General features: G+C 33.6%; 1 protein-coding gene across 3 annotated transcripts in view; it reads right to left on the reverse strand.

The window, feature by feature from the left end:
* LOC130626135 (basic helix-loop-helix ARNT-like protein 1) overlaps positions 1-19,929 on the reverse strand; it is a 31,166-nt gene extending 11,237 nt beyond the window's left edge. For all 3 annotated transcript variants that reach the window (XM_057441239.1, XM_057441241.1, XM_057441240.1), the window contains exons 1-3: positions 19,657-19,929; positions 3,071-3,195; positions 2,395-2,491 (exon numbers count right to left, since the gene is read on the reverse strand). In XM_057441239.1, the coding sequence (XP_057297222.1) occupies positions 2,395-2,491; positions 3,071-3,195; positions 19,657-19,700 (266 nt within the window). In that variant the 5' untranslated portion in view covers positions 19,701-19,929. The remainder of the gene's footprint in view (positions 1-2,394; positions 2,492-3,070; positions 3,196-19,656) is intronic.
* Between the last annotated feature and the right edge of the window lie 406 nt (positions 19,930-20,335).

A 20,335-nucleotide genomic window follows, 5' to 3' on the forward strand; every position in this document is an offset into this window, starting at 1 on the left:
GGCCAACTTCAATTTTTCAAGAAATAAGATTTTTCCAGTTTTGCTAACATGCCCTTATCTTTTTAGCAACACCCATGTGCAAATAACTCCCAACTTTTAAAATAAAAATTCACAAAGCACTAAGTGATAAAAATTGGCAACGAATTTTAGCATCAATTTTACATTGGTGAACCCTCATTATAATAGTTGCGTTTCTGGTGCTGTAAAAAGTTAAATAATTAATCGAGCATTGATTACTACCCATGTAAGTATTTTTTAGCCTCATTCATGAAAGGAATAATGAAGAACTCCTTGCTGTAGGGGCCATGCATTAAACTCAAAAAGCATTTTTATACAGAAACAATTAAAATGTATTATTTATGTAACACACTGATTATTCATTGCATGCTTATTCTCTGAGTGCTGGAGGATTGCTGATATGTATTATAAAAATGATGAAGTTTTATGTTATATTAGCAAATTATGTTTATTTTAATATTTAAATTTTCTTCAAGGTCTGTTGTCCCACTTTGTCTCTTGGCTAAATTGCTTTGCAGCCAAGCATGTGCTTCTTTCTTTTGAGATAAGGTTGGGAAATAGCTGTTTCTTAGTGCTATCAGCTTATTGTAAGTATGCAAAATGATTGAAAGTTTGCTGCCATGGAAACAGCCATTTTTAAACGCAGAATATAAGTGGAGCCTAATTATACGAGTTGTTATTGAAACCATGGGTCAAATAATTTTTTTAATACACAGTTTATACACATTTTCACTATTAGAAGTTTCAATAGTTGTTACTAGCTGGCAGGTCTGATATTGGTAAAAACATAAGTGACTATCTTTGTCCCTTCTGGAGATTTTTAAAGACAGTACATCTCATGTATCATATCAATCATTATTCCTAATTATGGAGCAAACGTTTTAGTTGATTGATAAAGTCTATATTTTGATAAAGGGAATTTTCCAGTAAACAAAAAATTTAGATGTGTAGGGAATTACTCACAAACAAACAATCTAGATGTGTCATTTTCATAATGTGATCAAGTGTCGGGATTGAAAAGAAATTTGGTACAGTATACAAACAAATCATGCTCAATCAGATGCTGGCATAATATGAACAAGAACATTTGTTGAAGTATAATTTGAATGACAAAGGCATATCCCAGCATATTATTTTTTCTGAGCAAGATTTTCTTTCAGATAATTTTCTATTTCTTTTTTCTTGCAACAAATGCCCATGAGACCTTGTTTGTAGATGCAAGCTCTGGCAACTTCAATGTTGTGAATATTGTAATTATGCAGATACTAACATAGACATTTGTGATGTTGATGTAATTGTACAAAATATGAAAAATATTCAATCAGTTGTAACTTTTAAACACTTTATTTTTACCCCATGTCACAAAATTTTATTTCTGATTTAGCAAAGATTTCGTTTAAAATCCTAATCCTTGGACCATTATCTAGTCAAATTAGGAATCAAAACCTCTCCACAATGAACTTTGTACAAACTACTCTCAGCTCCCAGAGCAATTTTATAATACTTAATTTGCATTCCTTTTACATCATCTATACTTTTGAATTTGCAAAAAAATTTAACCTTTTAAGGCTAAGGACGGTAGTCCCCCACCCAAAATGATTTTGCTTCCTACAGAGCTGCATCATGATCAACACCATCCTTTGAATTTTCTTCAGTTAAGGTGGCAGTAACCCTTTTTAGCCGTTCTAACAGATGGATTTTTTATCACTGGATTATCAATACGAACTTTTAGTATTTCCTGCAAATATTGGTCTTCAGGCACATAGAAACAGTTTTGTTTAATTTTTAAATCATGCTGCATCCAGCCACTGTCAAAAATAAAAAATATTTAAAAAAATAAAATAATTCTGCACACCTTTTTAAAGCTGTATGATTTACAAAGCTTGTCAAAAGTTAGAGCTCTTGGGGTGAACTGCTATGGTTTATTGTTACTTTATGCACCATCTTTATTATTATTACATTTCTCTTTAATAATTATGTCATTTCTTTATGTACAGTTTCCCAAGCGCGTAGACTAAAACTATAATTGGCAGAACTAATTAATTTTAATATAAAAAGGAATTGTTGATGATGAATATTTTTATTGAAAGATAACAGTATTATAGCTATAAAATCGTGACAAGTGTTTCATAACAAAAAAAATATGGATATATAGTCTGAAATTAACCTTTTGTAACTAATTATGTAAAAGGGTTAAAATTGAAAAAAGGAAAAAAAGAAAGCAGATCTTATTAACTGATGAGAATGCCAAAGCCAAAATCCAGGATGAGAACTTTGGAGTTACACTTTTTTATATTGACATGGGGAAATATAATTGCCAGCACGAAATTAAACTTGACATAGGCAAATGGAATTTCATGTTAACAAGCTACGTACTTGTATGAGTTTGGGCGGATTCTTCTTTCCTTGTCTTTTGTTTGATCATGACTAACGTTTGTAGGTGAATCATTGTTTGAACTGACTTCTACATTTTCTATTGGGTATAAAGATACATGTGCATTAAAAACAAAGGAAACTGATTTGCACACATCTTATGGATTTTTATCCTTCTTTCATATGCATTATTTCTCACTGGATAGATAACTTTAATTTGTCAACACACACAATTAAATAGCAATATCACAATTAAATGTTTTAAGGTTTTCAAGGTGGAACAGACAACAGAGTTTTAAAAATAATCATCTTTGAAAGAAACACATATATATGTTTCATTTTTTATTTGGGAAAATATAAGAACTTCATATCTCATTCCAGGAAATTGATGAGGAACAATATTATTGATCACAAAATTAACAAATAATAGTTTAATAACAGGTTTTAAATTAAGTCGTAAATTTTTTAACATTCATTATATTAAAGACCACTTAACACTTTAATTTCCTGGAATAGTCAAGGACCATAATTTGTTTGGTTTGTGTATGCATAGCACAATATTTATTTAAGACAAAATATGGGTACTATTAAATAGAAAAAGGTGAATGGTAAATGATTTGATGTTATTTGGTGCTAGCTAACGCCCTAGTAATGACACAATAAGTTTTCAAATTCTTACCATTTTTGGATTTACAATTTTCAGTACAACTGTGTTTGGATGAATAATCATACAATGATACAGTATCAGAATTGGAACTACCACATGGTGATAATTTTAATTTTTTTAAAGGTGATGTGACCAAGCTAAAAATTAAAAAAAGATTTCTACCACATGTAATCACAGATAAGGGAAATGCATGCATGTTACCTTATATTTATTTATATATAATCTGACTTCATGCTGGCAAACAATTGCTGAACATGGTTTTTTCTAATGCAAGCTAAACTAATACAAAGATTTGCTCTTGCTTGTTTGCTACTGGTAACTGTTCCTGTATGAGTGTCAAATGTGAAACACTCATCTATAGCATTCCACATCAGCACTTTTTCAGTAAAAAAAGAACTAAATCAACCAGGAGTGATACATCACTTAAAAACTTAAAATAAGGCGGTTTAAGCTGCAAGTCTACCTAGCATTCCAAAATAGGTCAAGTTTGCATACATGAAAGAGTAAAAAAGAAAAACACCCCCCTAAATACAGCAAATCAGTGAGGATAATAACAAATGAGTTTCCACTAATGACCTACTCTATTTAAAATTTACCTCCCACTTAAAAAAAGGAATTGAAAATCAACTCAAAGTATTGTACTAATAACGATAAACAATTTTTACTATCTCGCCTGCGAGGATAGTATTGGTTTCCAACTCGTAACTGGCTATGTCCCAAATGGTCAAATGCAATGTCACAGATTTAAACTTCGTACCTAAACTCTCTAAGTACTTAAAAGTCATCTAAATGACGTTTTAGACCAAAATTGGTATTTGTTTTCGACAAAATTTGACACAGTTAACAAAAAAAGTATGCTGAACATGATGGTGACATCAAAATATGGATTTCTTGTCACCTATATGTCATTTTAGGCCAAAATTAGCCCAAAAATTAAAACTACTTTATTTTCGACAAAATTTGGCTCAATTAACGAATAAAGTATGCTGCACATGATAGTTACTTCAAATTTTTGTTTTTTGTCACCTAAATGTCATTTTAGGCCAAAATTAGCCCCAAAATTAAAACTACTTTATTTGCGACAAAATGTGGCTCGGTTAACAAGAAAAGTATGCTGAACATGATCGTGACGTCAAAATTAACAATTTAACCGTTTAAGACCATAAACGTTTCAACCAGGAACGTACCAGGAATGATCGGCTGTATTTTTTGTTGGCAGAAATTGTAGAATTGGGTTGCATTGTCGATGTTTCATAGTTGTGCATTTTTAATAGAGAGATTATGCAGCATTATGATAGAGTTTATGCAGCGCCTGCATCTTGTTTATACTTGTTTTGCTTTGTTCGCAAGGTATTTGTTGTAAAGTTGCCAAATATTAGCAAGGGAAGAAACTTAGTGCTGTTTGCCATCTGGTTTCGCAAATGTAAATAAATTCCTAAGTAAGTGTTATATTTCTCCTATACAACAAGCTTTGTACATCTGTGTTAAAAATACCATGTATACATATTTAAATATACTTTTTACAATATGTCTAGTTAAATTACTTATTTTTTTCTAGATATTACATGCATAAATATCAGTACAAGGTACATAATTAATTGTTTTTCAGGAAGGAAGGCTATGAGAATAGCAAATTTGCTAGGAAATTCATAGTCACCGTGATTGTAAACTCGGGTAGGTCATATTATGAGAGTACGCTCCCATACCATGTTCCTTATGCCACAATTAATCTGCAAGGCTGGAATAAGAAAGAGATACATGAGAAGGACGAAACGAAATTACGGTTGCCACAACACGTTACTAATACACTAAAAAGTACGATAATAGAGTCACAGCATGTCACAGATACTTTACAAAGTACGATAATAGAGTCACAGCACGTCACAGACACAATACATAGCACAAAAATAGAGTCACACACGTTACAAATACACAACAACGTAGTCACAGTAGAACAATGCTTGGTGCAACAGTCAAAGAGTTATCATTTTTATGTTAATTCAATGTATGTATTTAAGGCTTACATTTCAAACATTATATTGACATAAAAAATAGTTAATAAATTTATTCCTTGTGTAGTTTTTTGAAGATGTGGTTATATTGAGGTTAAGCTTCGGCAAAATATCATTCCAATGTTTAATTGCTTGACTTTGGATGGAATAAGTACCATGCCAAATTGTATTGGTTCTTTGCGTATGTAGTCTCAAGGAGAATTTTTTTGTATTATAATTATGAGCATTTTGCAGTGGTACAAAAAGTTTATTGAAGGGTGCTGGAACCAAAAACTTCAGATGTGGTAGAATGAAAGTACAGTTTCTTCTTAATTTTATTAGGTCATTTATTCTAAGTATTTTAGATTCGTAGTAAATAGGTGACAGATGGTCATGTTTTGGTTTGAAATTTATTATCTTTATGGCCTTATTTTGCAAGGCAATAACTTTTTAACTCATTTTGGTTGGTGACTGGCCCCATATTTGTATGCTATATTCAAGATGAGAGTTAAATATAGCATGATATATTGGAATTAAAGTCCTCCGTGAAACGTAATGTCTTATCTTCACTAACATACCTGCAGCTCTTGCCAACTTTAGCCTGAGATTTTCGAGTGCCTTTTAAAACATAAAAATTCATCAAGTATTACGCCCAAGTAATTTACAGATTTTGAAAGTTGAATATGTTGTCCATTAGGGATCGTCTCAAAATGTTTGTACGTTTTTTTCGTATAATTATACGAACACTACGAAGTACTTCGTTTCGTGAAACGAATGTCATACGAAGTGCTTCATTTAAAATAAAAAATATAAACAAAGTTTATACGAACTTTTTTAATGCATGATACGAACTTAAACGAAGTTTTTTTATTATACAAAATGAAATGATACAAACTTTGAACGAAGTAAATTGCTATACGATTTTGAAACGAACTTCAAAAGTACCGGGGTAATAGCGCGTAATTATTTCAATACAAAATCAAAAACAAAAGAATTAAACAAAGTTTTTTTGACATAGGAAAAGAAATGATCCAAACTTTAACGAAGTAAATTGCTATAGGAACTTAAAACAAACTTCAAAAGTACCGGCGTAATTGCGCATAATTATTTCAATACGAAACCAGAAATAAAAGAAGTAAAATATACAATTTATTTTAATAGTTTCAAACTTAAATTTAATATCAAATATTTGTATTTCCTTTTTAAAATATGGAATTTAAATTATATTAAACAGTTTTTTTTAAAACTAGCTACTTTCATAGCATGTCTAAAAATTACAACAGCGATATCGATTGGATATATGACACAGCCAGTTCCGACGAGGAGACTGATTTGTTGCAAAGTATATATTTTTTGAAAAAACCTTAGGTATAAGTGTTAGTCGGCACACCATTCACAGATTAATGCTTCCACCCCGAAAAAAAACACAGCGAGTAAAAACTACAAATGTCTGATAGACGCATGTGTTCCTCCAAAAAGAAATACAAAAGAAAAAAACACACGACAAATTTCATTTCACTTGCGGTCAAGTTCGCATAGTTAACAAAATGGGATCTTTGCAAAGAAAACACACTTATGCTGTCTGTGGACAATAAAAATAAAGTTGATGTGGATATTACAGCGAACAGCAGACAAACGAAAATACTAACAGAATCTCAAAAGTAACTCTGCCAGACAATATTGAAGGCGTAACACCACATCAAAATGACGTTGAGGGGTGGATGAAAGTTCTTGTCGATTTGTGTGCTCGATATTGGCATAATAAGACCTATTGTGGATTCCCCATAGCTGTGGAAACATTTAAAAGTGACAATCCACTGGTACCACATTTAAAAAATGCTCATACCATGCTGAGAGATTTTTCGAATGCGTCTAAGAAAAACTGAATGAAACCCCTGGTTATTCATAACTGGTGGATATTTATTAAAGTTCGTGAGATGCGCCGACAAATCATGCGGTAGATAATAGTCCAATTACAATAAACGAAATTCGTAAAAGCAAATTTTGATACAAACGTCTTTAAAAGTGATACGAAGTACATACAAACTTTATTTTAAATGATACGAACTTTATACGAACTTTTAATTTTGATGATACGAAAAAGTTCGTATTAAAAATAAAATGATACAAAAGATTTAATAAATCGATACAAAGTTTTTTATACAAATTATATGAACTATGTACGAACATTTTGAGACGGTCCCTTAAGTCTGAAATTCAATTTTTTCTTATAAGTTTTGTGTTTTGAGCGAAATAATATGATTTGTGTTTTCTGATGATTTAGACTTATTTTATTTGGCCTGACCCAAGTATTTAAGTCTTTAAGATCTTTATTTACCTGCTTATTAATTTTCTTAAGGGATTTGTGATTGTTTAAAAAGCTGGTATCGTCAGCAAAGTGGAACACGTAGGAGTGTTTAATGACAGTGTGTAGATCATTGATATATATTAAAAACAAAAGTGGGCCAAGTACAGAACCCTGAGGTATTATACCCCATGTTGAGAAAAAACATCAGTGGATTTTTTACCTTGTATAATTACATGATCTAGCCTTTTTGTTAGATAAGAATTTATCAGATCATTAAAAATTCCTCAAATCCCATATGGTTAAGTTTGTACCGAAGTATTTGTGGTCGACCGTGTCAAATGCCTTTTGAAGGCCTTTTGAAGGTCTAAAGACACCACAGGAGAACTGGTTTTTATCAAGCACATCTCTAATTTTTTCAGTTAAATTTACTAATGCTTGGTTCGTGTTTTTTTTTTTTGTTGGGGATAGAAAAATTTATATGTTTCTAGAAAGTCATAAAGCCTGGTATGGATAGTCCGCTCAAATATTTTATTGATATTTGATAACATGAATTGGTACAATGATACCCTTCAATTCTTTAAGAGACAAGAGACGAGTTGAACGTCCTCTAGTTAATCAGACAAACTGCGTAAATGGGGCTGGAACTCTAAGAAGTAAAGGTGTCGCGCACGGTAGGACAGATGTCAGGTGAGAGCATCATCAGACCATCATCATTACCCAGCTATCAAATCACAAGGTAGATAACACTAGGTTGAGGATGGCTAGTGTAAATGTTGGTACTCTGAGAGGTAGAGCAGGCGAAGTAGTTGAAATGTTATAACGTAGATCTGTTGATATATGTTGTGTTCAGGAAGTCAGGTGGAAAGGAGCTTCAGTGAGATTTGTGGAAGGTAGGAGGGCAAGGTATAAGCTTTTTTGGATTGGTAATAGTGATGAATATGGAGCAGTTGGCATATTTGTTGCAGAGAAGTGGGTAGAAAAAGTGATAGATGTTATGTGTGTTAATGGTCATATTATAGTGATAAAGTAATAATAGGATTGTCACTTTTCTGTCAGTTTATGATCCACAGTGTGGACTCAGTGAGGAAGATAAAGATAAGTTTTATGATGATTTAATAGCAGTCACATCAAAGTTTGGAGACACTGAACTTGTCATAGTGGGCGGGGACTTTAATGGTCATGTTGGGAAGTCATCTGAAGGTTATAGAGGTGTGCATGGAGGCTATGGATTTGGGAGCAGAAGTAAGGAAGGGGAGAGATTACTTGAGTTTGGAATAGCAACGGACATGGTGGTTTGCAACACATCATTCAGTAGAGACATAGGCTGATAACATGAGTCAGATAGCTGTAAGACACAGACAGATTACTTCATGGTTAGAAAGTCAGACAAGAAAGTGGTGGAGGACGTGAAAGTTATATCAGGGAGAGAGTGTGTGGCTGGTATAGGTTGCTGGTTTGTGATATTATCTTGAAGAGTGTTAAAGAAGTCAAGGGAAAGTACAGGCCCCATCATAAAGTCTGGAAGCTGCAGGAAGATATTGTAGCAAGACAATTTAGTGCAACAGTTCAGCAGTTAGCCCGCAATGGTCAGTGTGATATAGTGACAATGTTGAAAGTACTTGGACTACTTTTGAAGAACTGTCTTTGTTGAAAGTACTTGGACTACTTTTGAAGACTTGTCTTCTAGAAGCTTCTGATAAGCTAGACATAGACAGACCTGGTGGTGGAATAATGAGGTTGACCAGTGTATAAAGGAAAAGAGGAAACTTTGGAAAGAGTGGAAGTCAGGTGGTAGTAAAAATATTTACTTAGAAGCTAAGCGTCGTGCTCGTACAGCAGTGTATAAGGCAAAATTAGAAGCAGAGAGAAAAAGATTTGAAGATGTGTTAAGAAGGGAAGACCAGCGCAATGAGGTATTCAAGATAGCAAAGCAAATGAAGAAGACTAATCAAGATGTTGTAGGTGAGAAGTGTATACGTAATGATGAAGGTGTTTTGGCCAGCACAGGGCAGGAGAAAAGGTCAGCTTTTAAGAATTATTATCAGAGGTTGCCTAACACTGAGTTTGATAGGATAATTTGTCTGATGATGATGTTGTAGAAAGGACAGCTATGCAGATCAAGACAGAATGGGTAGTGGAGGCTATTAGGAAATTGAAGATTAAAAAGGCTACAGGAGTATCAGGTATTGTTGCAGAGATAGTAAAAGCATCTGGATATATTGGAGTTGAGCTTATTACAAGTCTTGCTAATCAGATTATAAAGGATGATGATATTCCGAGTGAGTGGCAGTTAAGTGTAATATTGAATTGTTTCAACAGCAAGGGTGATGCATTAGAAAAAGGTAACTATAGAGGTTTGAAGTTGGTTGATCAAGTAATGAAAGTTATTGAAAGAGTGATTGATAAGTTACTTAGGGAAAGAATTGATATAGATAAGATGCAATTTGGTTTTGTTCCAGGGCGTGGCACTACAGATGCAATAATTTTACTCAAACACCTTCAGGAAAAGTATTTAGGAAAGAGAAAGAATCTCTTTTTTGTAGATTTAGAGAAAGCTTTTGATAGAGTGCCACGTAAAGTTATTTAGTGGGCTATGAGAAAATTAGGTGTGGATGACTGGCTAGTAACGATGGTACAGTCTATGTACAGCAATGCTAGAAGTTGTGTCAGGATTAACGATTCACTTAGTGATGAATTTAGTGTAAATGTTGGTGTACACCAGGGTTCTGTACTTAGTCCTTTGTTGTTTTTTCTAGTCTTAGAAGCGCTGTCGATGGAGTTCAGAACAGGTTGTTATTGTATGCAGATGATTTGGTTCTCAAAGCAGAGTCGATGGAAGCATTAGTTAAAAAGTTTGAGAAGTGGAAGAAAGGACTAGAAGAGAAAGGGCTAAGGGTGAACACAGCTAAGTCTAAAGTCATGATTAGTAGCATTGCAGCCAAGTGTGACCTTGTAGTTGGAAAGTGGCCTTGTGGAGTTTGCAGGAAAGGGGTTGGTAGTAACTCAATTTTTTGTCAGACTTGGAAGCATTGGGTACATAAGAAGTGCATTATTATTGGAAGGTTAAGAGTTGATATTCAGTTTGTATGCAAGTGTTGCAAGGGTGAGATTATAGAGAATGAAGTATTTCCAGCTTCAATGATGTACAACAGTGGCTCGTTAGAGATAGTTGGGAACTTCTGTTACTTAGGTGATATGTTGGGCAGTGAAGGGGTGTTGAAAGAAGTGTTACTTGCAGGATAGGTTCTGCTTGGAAAAAGTTCAGAGTTACTTCCTTTGTTGACTAGCAGAGTCTTGTCAATTGAGTTAAAAGGTAGGTTGTATGAGGCCTGTGTAAGAAGTGTTATGTTGTACGGTAGTGAGACATGGGCAGTGAAGTAGGAAGATCTTGACCGTTTAGAAAGGAATGATATGAGAATGGTTAGGTGGATGCGTAACGCCAGTCTGAGAGACAGAAAGAGTTCAGATGAGCTAAGAAGCAGGCTAAGTATCCGTAGAATTAAAGATCTTATCCAGATAAGAAGACTGAATTGGCTGGGGCACTTGGAAAAAATGGAGGAGGATAATTGGGTAAGAAATTGTAGAGACTTGATAGTTCCTGGGGCAAAGCCCAGAGGCAGACGGAGGAAGACTTGGCAGGAGGTTATCAGGACAGACTTGATACAGAGGAAGTTGGGTTTAGATCTAACACAGTCTAGATCAGATTGGAAGAGGGTCATTAATATACCCCGTCCAACCCATGCTAGCATGGAAAACGGTCGTTAAGCTGAGAATGATGATGATGATGATGATACAGTACTGGAAAAAGGTTGTTTAACATATCGAGCTTGCAACGTGCGTGGACTCCCTCGATACGCAATGTACTGCGTTTATAATAATAAGAAACAATTAAAATAAATTGTTGCGATCTATTGAGAATCTAGTATCGTGACAAAATCCGTCTCGATGTATCGCGAAGGTAGGTGATAATGCGAATAAAGAGAAAGTTTTTTTAATGAGAACAGAGAGAAAGTTTTTTTTATTTCAAACACATCTCTGATTTATCTTTCTTTTATTTTAAATAAGTGTATATTATAAGAAAATTTTTAACTTTCATATTTATTAAAGTAATTCTAGCGCATTACTTTTTCAACGCATTTTTTTTTCTAACGCTACTTTTCGTTCTTAAACTTTGAAAATGTGATCTCTAACAAGCTTTTTTTGTCACCGCTTTTCGTTCTTAAACATTTAAAATGCGATCTAAAAAAACGTTTCTATTGCCGTTCTTTCGTTATTAAACTTTTAAAATGCGATCTTAAAAACCATTTCTATCGCCGCATTTCATTTATAAACTTTTTAACTTCGATCTAAAAAAGCATTTCTATCGCCCCATTTTGTTCTCAAACCTTTAAAATTCGATCTAAAAAAACATTTCTATCTTCGCTTTTCGTTTATAAAAACTTTTAAAATTCGATCTAAAAAAACATTTCCATTGCCGCATTTTTTTTATAAACTTTTTAACTTCGATCTAAAAAGCATTTCTATCACCACATTTCGTTTATAAAAAATTCTAAAATTCAATCTAAAAAAGCATTTCTATCGCCGCATTTTGTTCTTAAGCTTTTAAAATTCGATCTAAAAAAACATTTCTATCATCGCTTTTCGTTTATAAAAACTTTTAAAATTTGATCTTAAAAACATTTCTATCGCCGCATTTCGTTCTTAAGCTTTTAAAATACGATCTTAAAAATCATTTCTATCGCCCCTTTTTGTTTATAAACTGGCTATTTTACTGGCTACTGGCAAAGTAGTTTTTAAAGAGGTTCGCAAGGTCTAAAGGTTCAAACACTATTTCCCCATCTTTTAGTAGTAAATTAGGTGCATTATCATGACCAGATTTAATATTAATTAAGGACTTGATACCTGTCCAGGATTTTTTTAAGTTGTTTTTGTGCTCAGTAAAAACGTTTTTGAAATAAATCTCTTTACTATTACAGAGTAGTTTATTTAAAGTGTTCCTATAGCTTTTAAAATTTTCATGGAATTTCTTTTTTCTGGTCAGGTTTTTTTCCTATACATATTTAACATAGAATTTGTTTTTATTATTTACTGAAACTAGTAATCCATGGGTAACCCAATTTATACGTCTTATCTGTTTTGGTTTTTTTTAACTAAGGGAGCATGTTTGTCAATTAGTTGATTTACGTGCTTTATTAGTAGCGATGTACATAGTTCTGGATCAGAGCTGTTGAGACAAATGAGATTGTCCCAAATTTTTGAACCAATTTCTAGTTAAAAAGTGTGCCTAGCAATTTTTAAAATTTCTTGTGTATTTCACTTTGCATGGAGTATGGGACATTGTATCTAGGTTAAAAAGACTAAACTGGGCAGATGGTCTGATATCGACAACATTAGATTTGCAGAAGTTAGTGGCGCTTGTATTAGATTCGTAAATATATTAAGTCTTGTTTGTTAACTACATGTATTTATTGTCATATAGAACAAAGAGTAAGACAATATCACTGACCCCGTAAATATAGCTAAGAAGGTGTTGGGTTATACAAGAAAGATTGCATATGAGTATTGGATGAAAGTATTATTGAGCAAAGAAGAATATTAGAAAGCAAGAGAAGCTGTTGGATTCCATCAAAAAGATTATTATCAAAAAGATTATCAGAACAAAAGATTACTGAGGAAGAATATTAGAAAGTCTTATAGAAACAAAAGGTTAGTGGTTGTAATAATTATCAATGGTAGCAGAATTGGAACGATCTATATTATGACCTCAACAAAAATCCACCTGTGTTAAAAGATGGGTCCAATTATATTGATTGGAAAAAGGAGTTAGAAGTGTGACAAGCACTGACAGATTTAGCTGATGAGAAGAAAGCTTTAGCTGTATTTGCTTCATTAGATGGTAAGGCTAAAAAGACTGCCTTACAACTTGACATTCGAGATTTAAAAACTGAAGATGGTATTACAAAACTTACGGACAAATTGGACAAGATATTTCTTAAAGATGTAAAGCATCGTGCATATAAAGCATATGAAAAATTTGGGCGATTTAAAAGGAAGAAAGACATGTCGTTACAGGATTATACCATTGAGTTTGAAGACCTTTACTATAATTTGAAAAAGTATGATATTGATTTACCAGATGCTGTTACAGCTTATCGATATTTAAATAGTGCTAACCTTTCTACGCAACAGAAAGAAATTGTTCGAGCAACAATTCCAGATTTAAAGTATAACTTGATGGTTGATCAAGTTAAGAAGGTATTTAATGAATCTTCAAATTCAAAAGAAGATGATGATGTGGCGGTTCAAATTAATGAGGTTTCGGGTGATAGTACTTCCAGCGAGACATTTCATGGTGCTTCACACAGCAAGGTTCCTCACTCACGGTATGCGGACAGAGGGTGGAACAGACGGGGTCAGGGATATCATGGGCCACGAGAAACACAAGAGTATAGGTTAAAGGATTATCGTAGAAGCAGTGGAAATCGAAATGACAGAGAGGAGAATAGAAGATCGGGTGATCGTCCAAGATGTTACATCTGTGGAAGTATTTACCATTTTGTTAGGGAGTGTCCAGATAAAGCTAAAAGTAAGAGTGATGAGATTAAACTTCAATTTTATACGAGGAAATAATGGAAATTCTCGTTGGTTAGACATTTACCATGGCAGTATTGGATTCTGGTTGCACTAAAACAGTTTGTGGGCAGAATTGGTTAAACTATTACGTGGAAAGTCTTTCAGTTGAGGATGCTTCATCAACAAAGAAGAGCCATCATCAACAGTATTTAAATTCGGAGATGGTAAAGAAATCAAAGCATCAAAACGTGTCACCATCCCTGCTTGGCTTAGTGGAAAATATGTTAGCATAACAACAGAAGTTATAGACAAGGACTTACCATTACTATTTAGTAAGCAAGCAATGAAGAATGCAAAAGTTTTTATTGATTATGAAAATGACAAGGTTGAAATTCTGGGACAAGAACACCAGATCCAATTTAGTTCCACCGGACATTATTGTATTTTCATTAACAAAGAGGGTAGCGAAATTGAAAAGACTTCTGCTCAAGTATGTCTGATAATGAATAATTTGGATGATACTCAAGAAAAAGAAAAAGTGGCCCTGAAATTGCATAAACAGTTTGCGCATCCATCAAAGGACAAGCTTCAGCAGCTTTTGAGAAATGCTGATGTAACTGACCCAGATCTTTTAAAAATGATTGCTGAAGTTTCAGATAGTTGTGATACATGCATCAAGTACAGAAGAAATCAACCAAGACCAATTGTTTGGTTACCACATGCAACAGTATTTAATAAATGCGTTGGCATGGATTTGAAACAACGCATGGTGATAAAATTTGGTTGTTACATCTTGTTGATCACTTCACCAGATTTAGTGCATCCTGTGTTATTCAAGTAAAAGGAAAGAAATTATCATTAACTCAATTTTTAAGGTCTGGATTTCCATATTTGGGTCTGCTAAAAAGTTTTTAGTGGATAATGGTGGGGAATTTGATAATGAGGATTACTGTAGCATGTGTGAGAATTTAAACATCAATATTGTTAAAACAGCTGCTGAGAGCCCATGGAGTAATGGACTTGTTGAGCGACATAATTCCACACTTGGCAATACAGTTTGTAAAATGATGGACAAGCTTAATTATTCATTAGAAACAGCTGTGGCTTAGGCTGTTGCTGCAAAGAATTCCTTAAAAAACGTACATGGCCTTTCACCGAACCAACTAGTGTTTGGCAGCAATCCCAATTTTCCAGTTATAGAAATGAATGATCCACCCGCTCTAGAAGGAAGGACGAGTAGTCAAGTAGTTGCTGATAACTTGAACGCATTGCATGCTGCAAGAGAAGCCTTTATAAAATCTGAATCCTCTGAAAAGCTCAGAAGAGCCTTGAAACATAATGTAAGACCTTAAACAGGTGTGAAGTATGTAACAGGAGATAAAGTATATTATAAACAGAGATCTGATGATACTTGGAAGGGTCCTGCTACTGTGATAGGACAAGAAAGTCAGCAAGTTCTAGTGAAGCATGGATCAACATATGTTAGAATGCATCCATGCAGACTACGATTAAAAGAAGAAAAGTTAGAAGCACATGTAGAAGTGGAAATTGACCATGAAGACAAACAGGAAACTGGAAAGGAAATATTGGAAGATGAGGAATTAAGTAGTGAAGCATCAATTACTAACAACGACGTTAATAATGATACAGGTATGGATAATTCATTTGAGAATAACAATTTATTAAAGACAAATGTGAAAGCAAAGAATATTATGCCAAACATTAAAGATAAAGTGAAATACAAAACAAAAGTTGGTTGGAAAACAGGAACTGTGCACTCAAGAGCTGGGAAAGCAAGTGGAAAGTATAGGAATTGGCTGAATATTGTTGATGAAGTTGGGAATGTTGAGAATTTAGACTGGACAAAGGTTGAAGAGTGGGATTTTGCTGAAAAGGTATCACAAGAGGCTTTGATATGCTTGAATAAAGCCAATGAAAATGAGATTAAGTCTGCCAAGGAGAAGGAATTGAACAACTGGATCGAAAATAAAGTTTTTGATGAAGTGGAAGATAAAAAGCAAAGTTGCATTAGCACCAGATGGATTCTGACAGAGAAGAATGTTGATGGACAAAGAATTGTGAAAGCTAGATTAGTGGCACGAGGTTTTGAGGAGTTTGAAAAACCAATTCAGACAGACTCTCCAACTTGCACAAAGAAATCGTTACGTTTAATGTTGTCAATTTTAGCTTGTAAAGAATGGGACTGTAACTCTATTGACATTAAAGCTGCCTTTTTGAAAGGAAACCCCATTGAAAGAGATATATACCTTAAACCACCTAAAGAGTTCCAGAAAGATGGATATGTCTGGAAATTGAATAACACAGTCTATGGCCTTGCAGATGCATCTAGAACATGGTATTTCAGAGTAAAGGAGGAACTGTTAAAGCTTGGTGTTGCAGTAAGTAAATTTGATGCAGGATTGTTCTACTATCGAAAAGATGGGCGTCTACATGAAATTATGACAACCCATGTAGATGATTTTTGTTGGGGTGGTACCAAACGTTTTTTAAACAATGTGATATTGCCATTGCATCAGACCTTTAAAATTGGGACAGTGCACAACATAGCGTTTCAATATTTGGGATTAGACTTAATGAAAAGAAAAGATAGCGTTATTGTATCACAAGATTCATATTTACAGAAGATTACAGTACTCCCCATTGATAAACACAAAGATAAAGATGAATTGTTGAATAAGAAACAAAAATATGATTTGAGAGTATTGATTGGACAATTAAATTGGTTGGCTACACAGACACGTCCAGACATTCTTTTTGATTGCTGTGAACCAATGGGTAACATCAAAGATGCCACTGTTTCAGATATGCGAAGAGCCAACAAAGTGTTACAAAGAGCTAAGTGTGAACCTGTGGAATTGAAATTCAAGGCAGTTGGAAACATAACTAAATCAATCACTATCCCTCATTTCGTGGCAGTCAAGAAAATTGAAAAGAGTAGTGAATAGTACCCTTTCTGCAGAGACCATGCAATTAATCGATGCTGCTGGCAAAGGATATTGGATTCGATGTTTATTCCAAGAAATTTTCAATATTGCACCATCAATTCAATGTTTAACAGATAGTAAAACACTTTACGATGCTGTACATTCCACAAAACAAGTTTTGGACAATCGCTTAAGAGTAGATTTGGCTATTTTGAAAGAAATGATTCGAAATAAAGAAGTGAATCAAATAACATGGGTTTCAAAAGAACAGCAAATCGCTGATTGTCTTACCAAACGAGGAGCTAGTTGTAAGAATCTTCTTTTTACGTTGGCAACTGGTGTACTCAAACAAGAAAAAGAAAAATAGAGGAGATCTGAGGAGAGATGTGTACATAGTTTAAACATTTTTGTTATTTTGTTAATACTAACCATTTTGGAGTTGATTTCGTTAAACTGGCCACAATATGGATTGGTTAAAGTTGCTGTTTTGTTTATGTGTCAAATGACTTTTGTTGTTGTTAACTCGGATATAGCTGCATATGGATATCCATTCAATTCTGTTAATAAATTTGGTTGAACTAAAAGTTCATCAAACTGACAAAAGAAAGAAAAAGAAAAGAGAGGAAGGTGGTAAACATGTATTTATTGTCATATAGAACAAAGAGTAAGACAATATCACTGACCCCGTAAATATAGCTAAGAAGGTGTTGGGTTATACAAGAAAGATTGCATATGAGTATTGGATGAAAGTATTATTGAGCAAGAAAGAATATTAGAAAGCAAGAGAAGCTGTTGGATTCCATCAAAAAGATTATAGACTATCAGAACAAAAGATTACTGAGGAAGAAGAATATTAGAAAGTCTTATAGAAGACAAAAGGTTAGTGGTTTTAATAATTATCATTGTTGGTCTTAATATTGTTGGAAATACCCCATAAGATGTGATCATATCAATAAAATCACAAGTAGCATTGTCAACATCAAAATTCATAAGGTTAATATGTGAGAATTAAGTTTTTACCTTCAGTTAGATTTTATCTAGGGTTTCTGAGAGCAGGCTATCAAATTCTTCGATCAACATGTTAGGGTGTTTATAGATGCAACCCATAATAAGATTTTTCTTTTTTAATATTGGAACTTCTACAAAAATGGATTCTATCTCTTTTGGTTTATACAGCTGTAGGTCTTGCCTAGGCTTAGGGCTATATTTATCAGAAATGTATAACCTGGTGCCACCTTTTTTGATTCAGCATTACAGTCAACACTTTGGTATCCCTGCAGTTGAGTAGGAGTGGTTGAGTTATTGTTCAAACCAGTCTCACTTATACCTAAGAACTCGAATTTTACGTTGCAAGTAAATAGCACAGTGTGCAATTCATCAAAATGTAGTCCCAGTGATGATATATTGATATGAAAAATTGACAGTCCACTCTCAAATTGTTTTATTTTATTAATCTCTCTTAGAGTATAATATAGACATTCATTTTTAACAATATCAGATTCGTCTGCTTAGGAAATTTTTTCTATTGATCTTTGTAATATTTAATTTCACGAATTACAATACCAGAAATGATGTTAATATTTATGTTCTTACCTTGATTTGTTAATTCTAATAGTTCATTATTAAGACTCATGTAGGGAATGCTTTCTTCGATACATTTCTTGCAACTACAGGTACCATCATTCTGTTGAAGTTCTCTATATTCTGTTATTTTTATATTAATGCATTTTGCATGAACCCAACAATTACACACATCACAGAATATAGCAATTTGCTTATTACAGACTGATCTAAATCATAATCCACATTGACATAAACTGGACATAAAAAACAAGTATATAACACAAAACAAATAACAAGTAACAACAAGCAGTATCAGAAAAAGAAAGTGTAAAGAGTCTTAGCAGATAGTTTAGTGACAAGTAGACGCCTTTGAGAGGAACCACTCAGTTAGATGACTTACACAGGTATTGTTATTTTAATAAGATAAACAATAGGTAAAAGTTCCATGTGCATAGCTGTTGATTGTTTCTTACTGCTAAATTATACAATTATAACAAAATAAGGCGAAGTATCATAAAACAAATAAAAAAAACAACAAAAGAAAAACAAGAACAAAAGAAATTTAACATGTCCAAAACAAACTCATAAGAAGGTAATAGCTTTAATTTTAACTAAAGCTCTTGGAACACAAGCGGTTCCTTACTTCTTGTTTTGTAGCAATGAAGATAAGTTTTAGTAAAAAGACTCCAAGAGAGTTTTTATTGTTTAGTTTGACTCAACAAGCCTTTTTGATTCAAAATGTTTTCTTATCCGCAGCGTTGATCATCACAACTACGTGACTAAAAACACAAAGCAAAAAAACTTACTGGTCAAAGTGTTAGAATAGGCTTAGTGTGCCATAGCACCTAACCTTAAAGCTCATGCAACCTTGTTCTAGGGGTCCATGGCGTTCTTTGATATGAGGATGAAACAAGACACTTAAAATGAGTAATATAAAATATAAATAAAGAACAAGAAACACTCAAAATTACCTAAATTAATAATAATAATAACAATAATAATAAATATTTAAAGTGGCTAGCCCAGAAAATCACAAAAACCTATAGTTAGTGGATTGTTTCCACTGGGGGCCACTAATTCGAAACGTAAAAACAGCTAACGACCGCTAGTTTGATCCACTACACGAACCCGTTGGCTCACCTAAACTTACGCAATCGGCCATTGAAAACCTAAAGTTACATCAACCAAACAAAACCTATTAACAAAGTCAGACAATACCTCTTCCCCAAGGACTGGTTTTCTAACTTGGTACTATCCGCCATTTGACAAGTAGTATTTGTGTGGTCTTATTATGAAAACTGTACATTGCAACTCACATTTTTACAAAACAAACCTCATATTCACTCACGGAATATTATCTCACGCTATCCACAGGGACAACCTAAATAAATGCACCTTTTCCTTTTCCGAATTTAATTTCTTTGATGTGCCACAGCTTTTTCAGAATTTTTTTAAAAAATGGATAAAATGTAATATTTAAAATCCTCAAACTAAACCTTTTGGATTTATACAGCAGGTTTTTAAGTTTTTGTACTAATCTGCTTAAAACCAGGTCTATCAGTACCAGTTATGTCCGCGAGATTGTCAGCAGGAGATAAAGAGCCCAGGGGACAAGGTTGGCCTTCTTTGGCCTGTAAACGATAATGCCACCCCTCAAAGAGAACTTTTTCATGTCGGATTATAAGGTGAAAATTTTACACATTAAAGCCTAGTTCAGACTGAATTGCAGTTGCGTTGCGACCACGTTGCGGTTGCACAATGTTGCGTACAGTGTGAACAGTTTTAAAAATAGCGCCTCAAGAGTGCCGCAAGATGGACACAAGAGCTCAAAAGAATATCAAAACTTTTAAAAATCTTGCGTCGTTGCATCAATCTTGCAGCACTCTTGCAGCACTAT

The sequence above is a fragment of the Hydractinia symbiolongicarpus genome, chromosome 14 (assembly GCF_029227915.1).
Source record: "Hydractinia symbiolongicarpus strain clone_291-10 chromosome 14, HSymV2.1, whole genome shotgun sequence".
Lineage (NCBI taxonomy): Eukaryota > Metazoa > Cnidaria > Hydrozoa > Anthoathecata > Hydractiniidae > Hydractinia > Hydractinia symbiolongicarpus.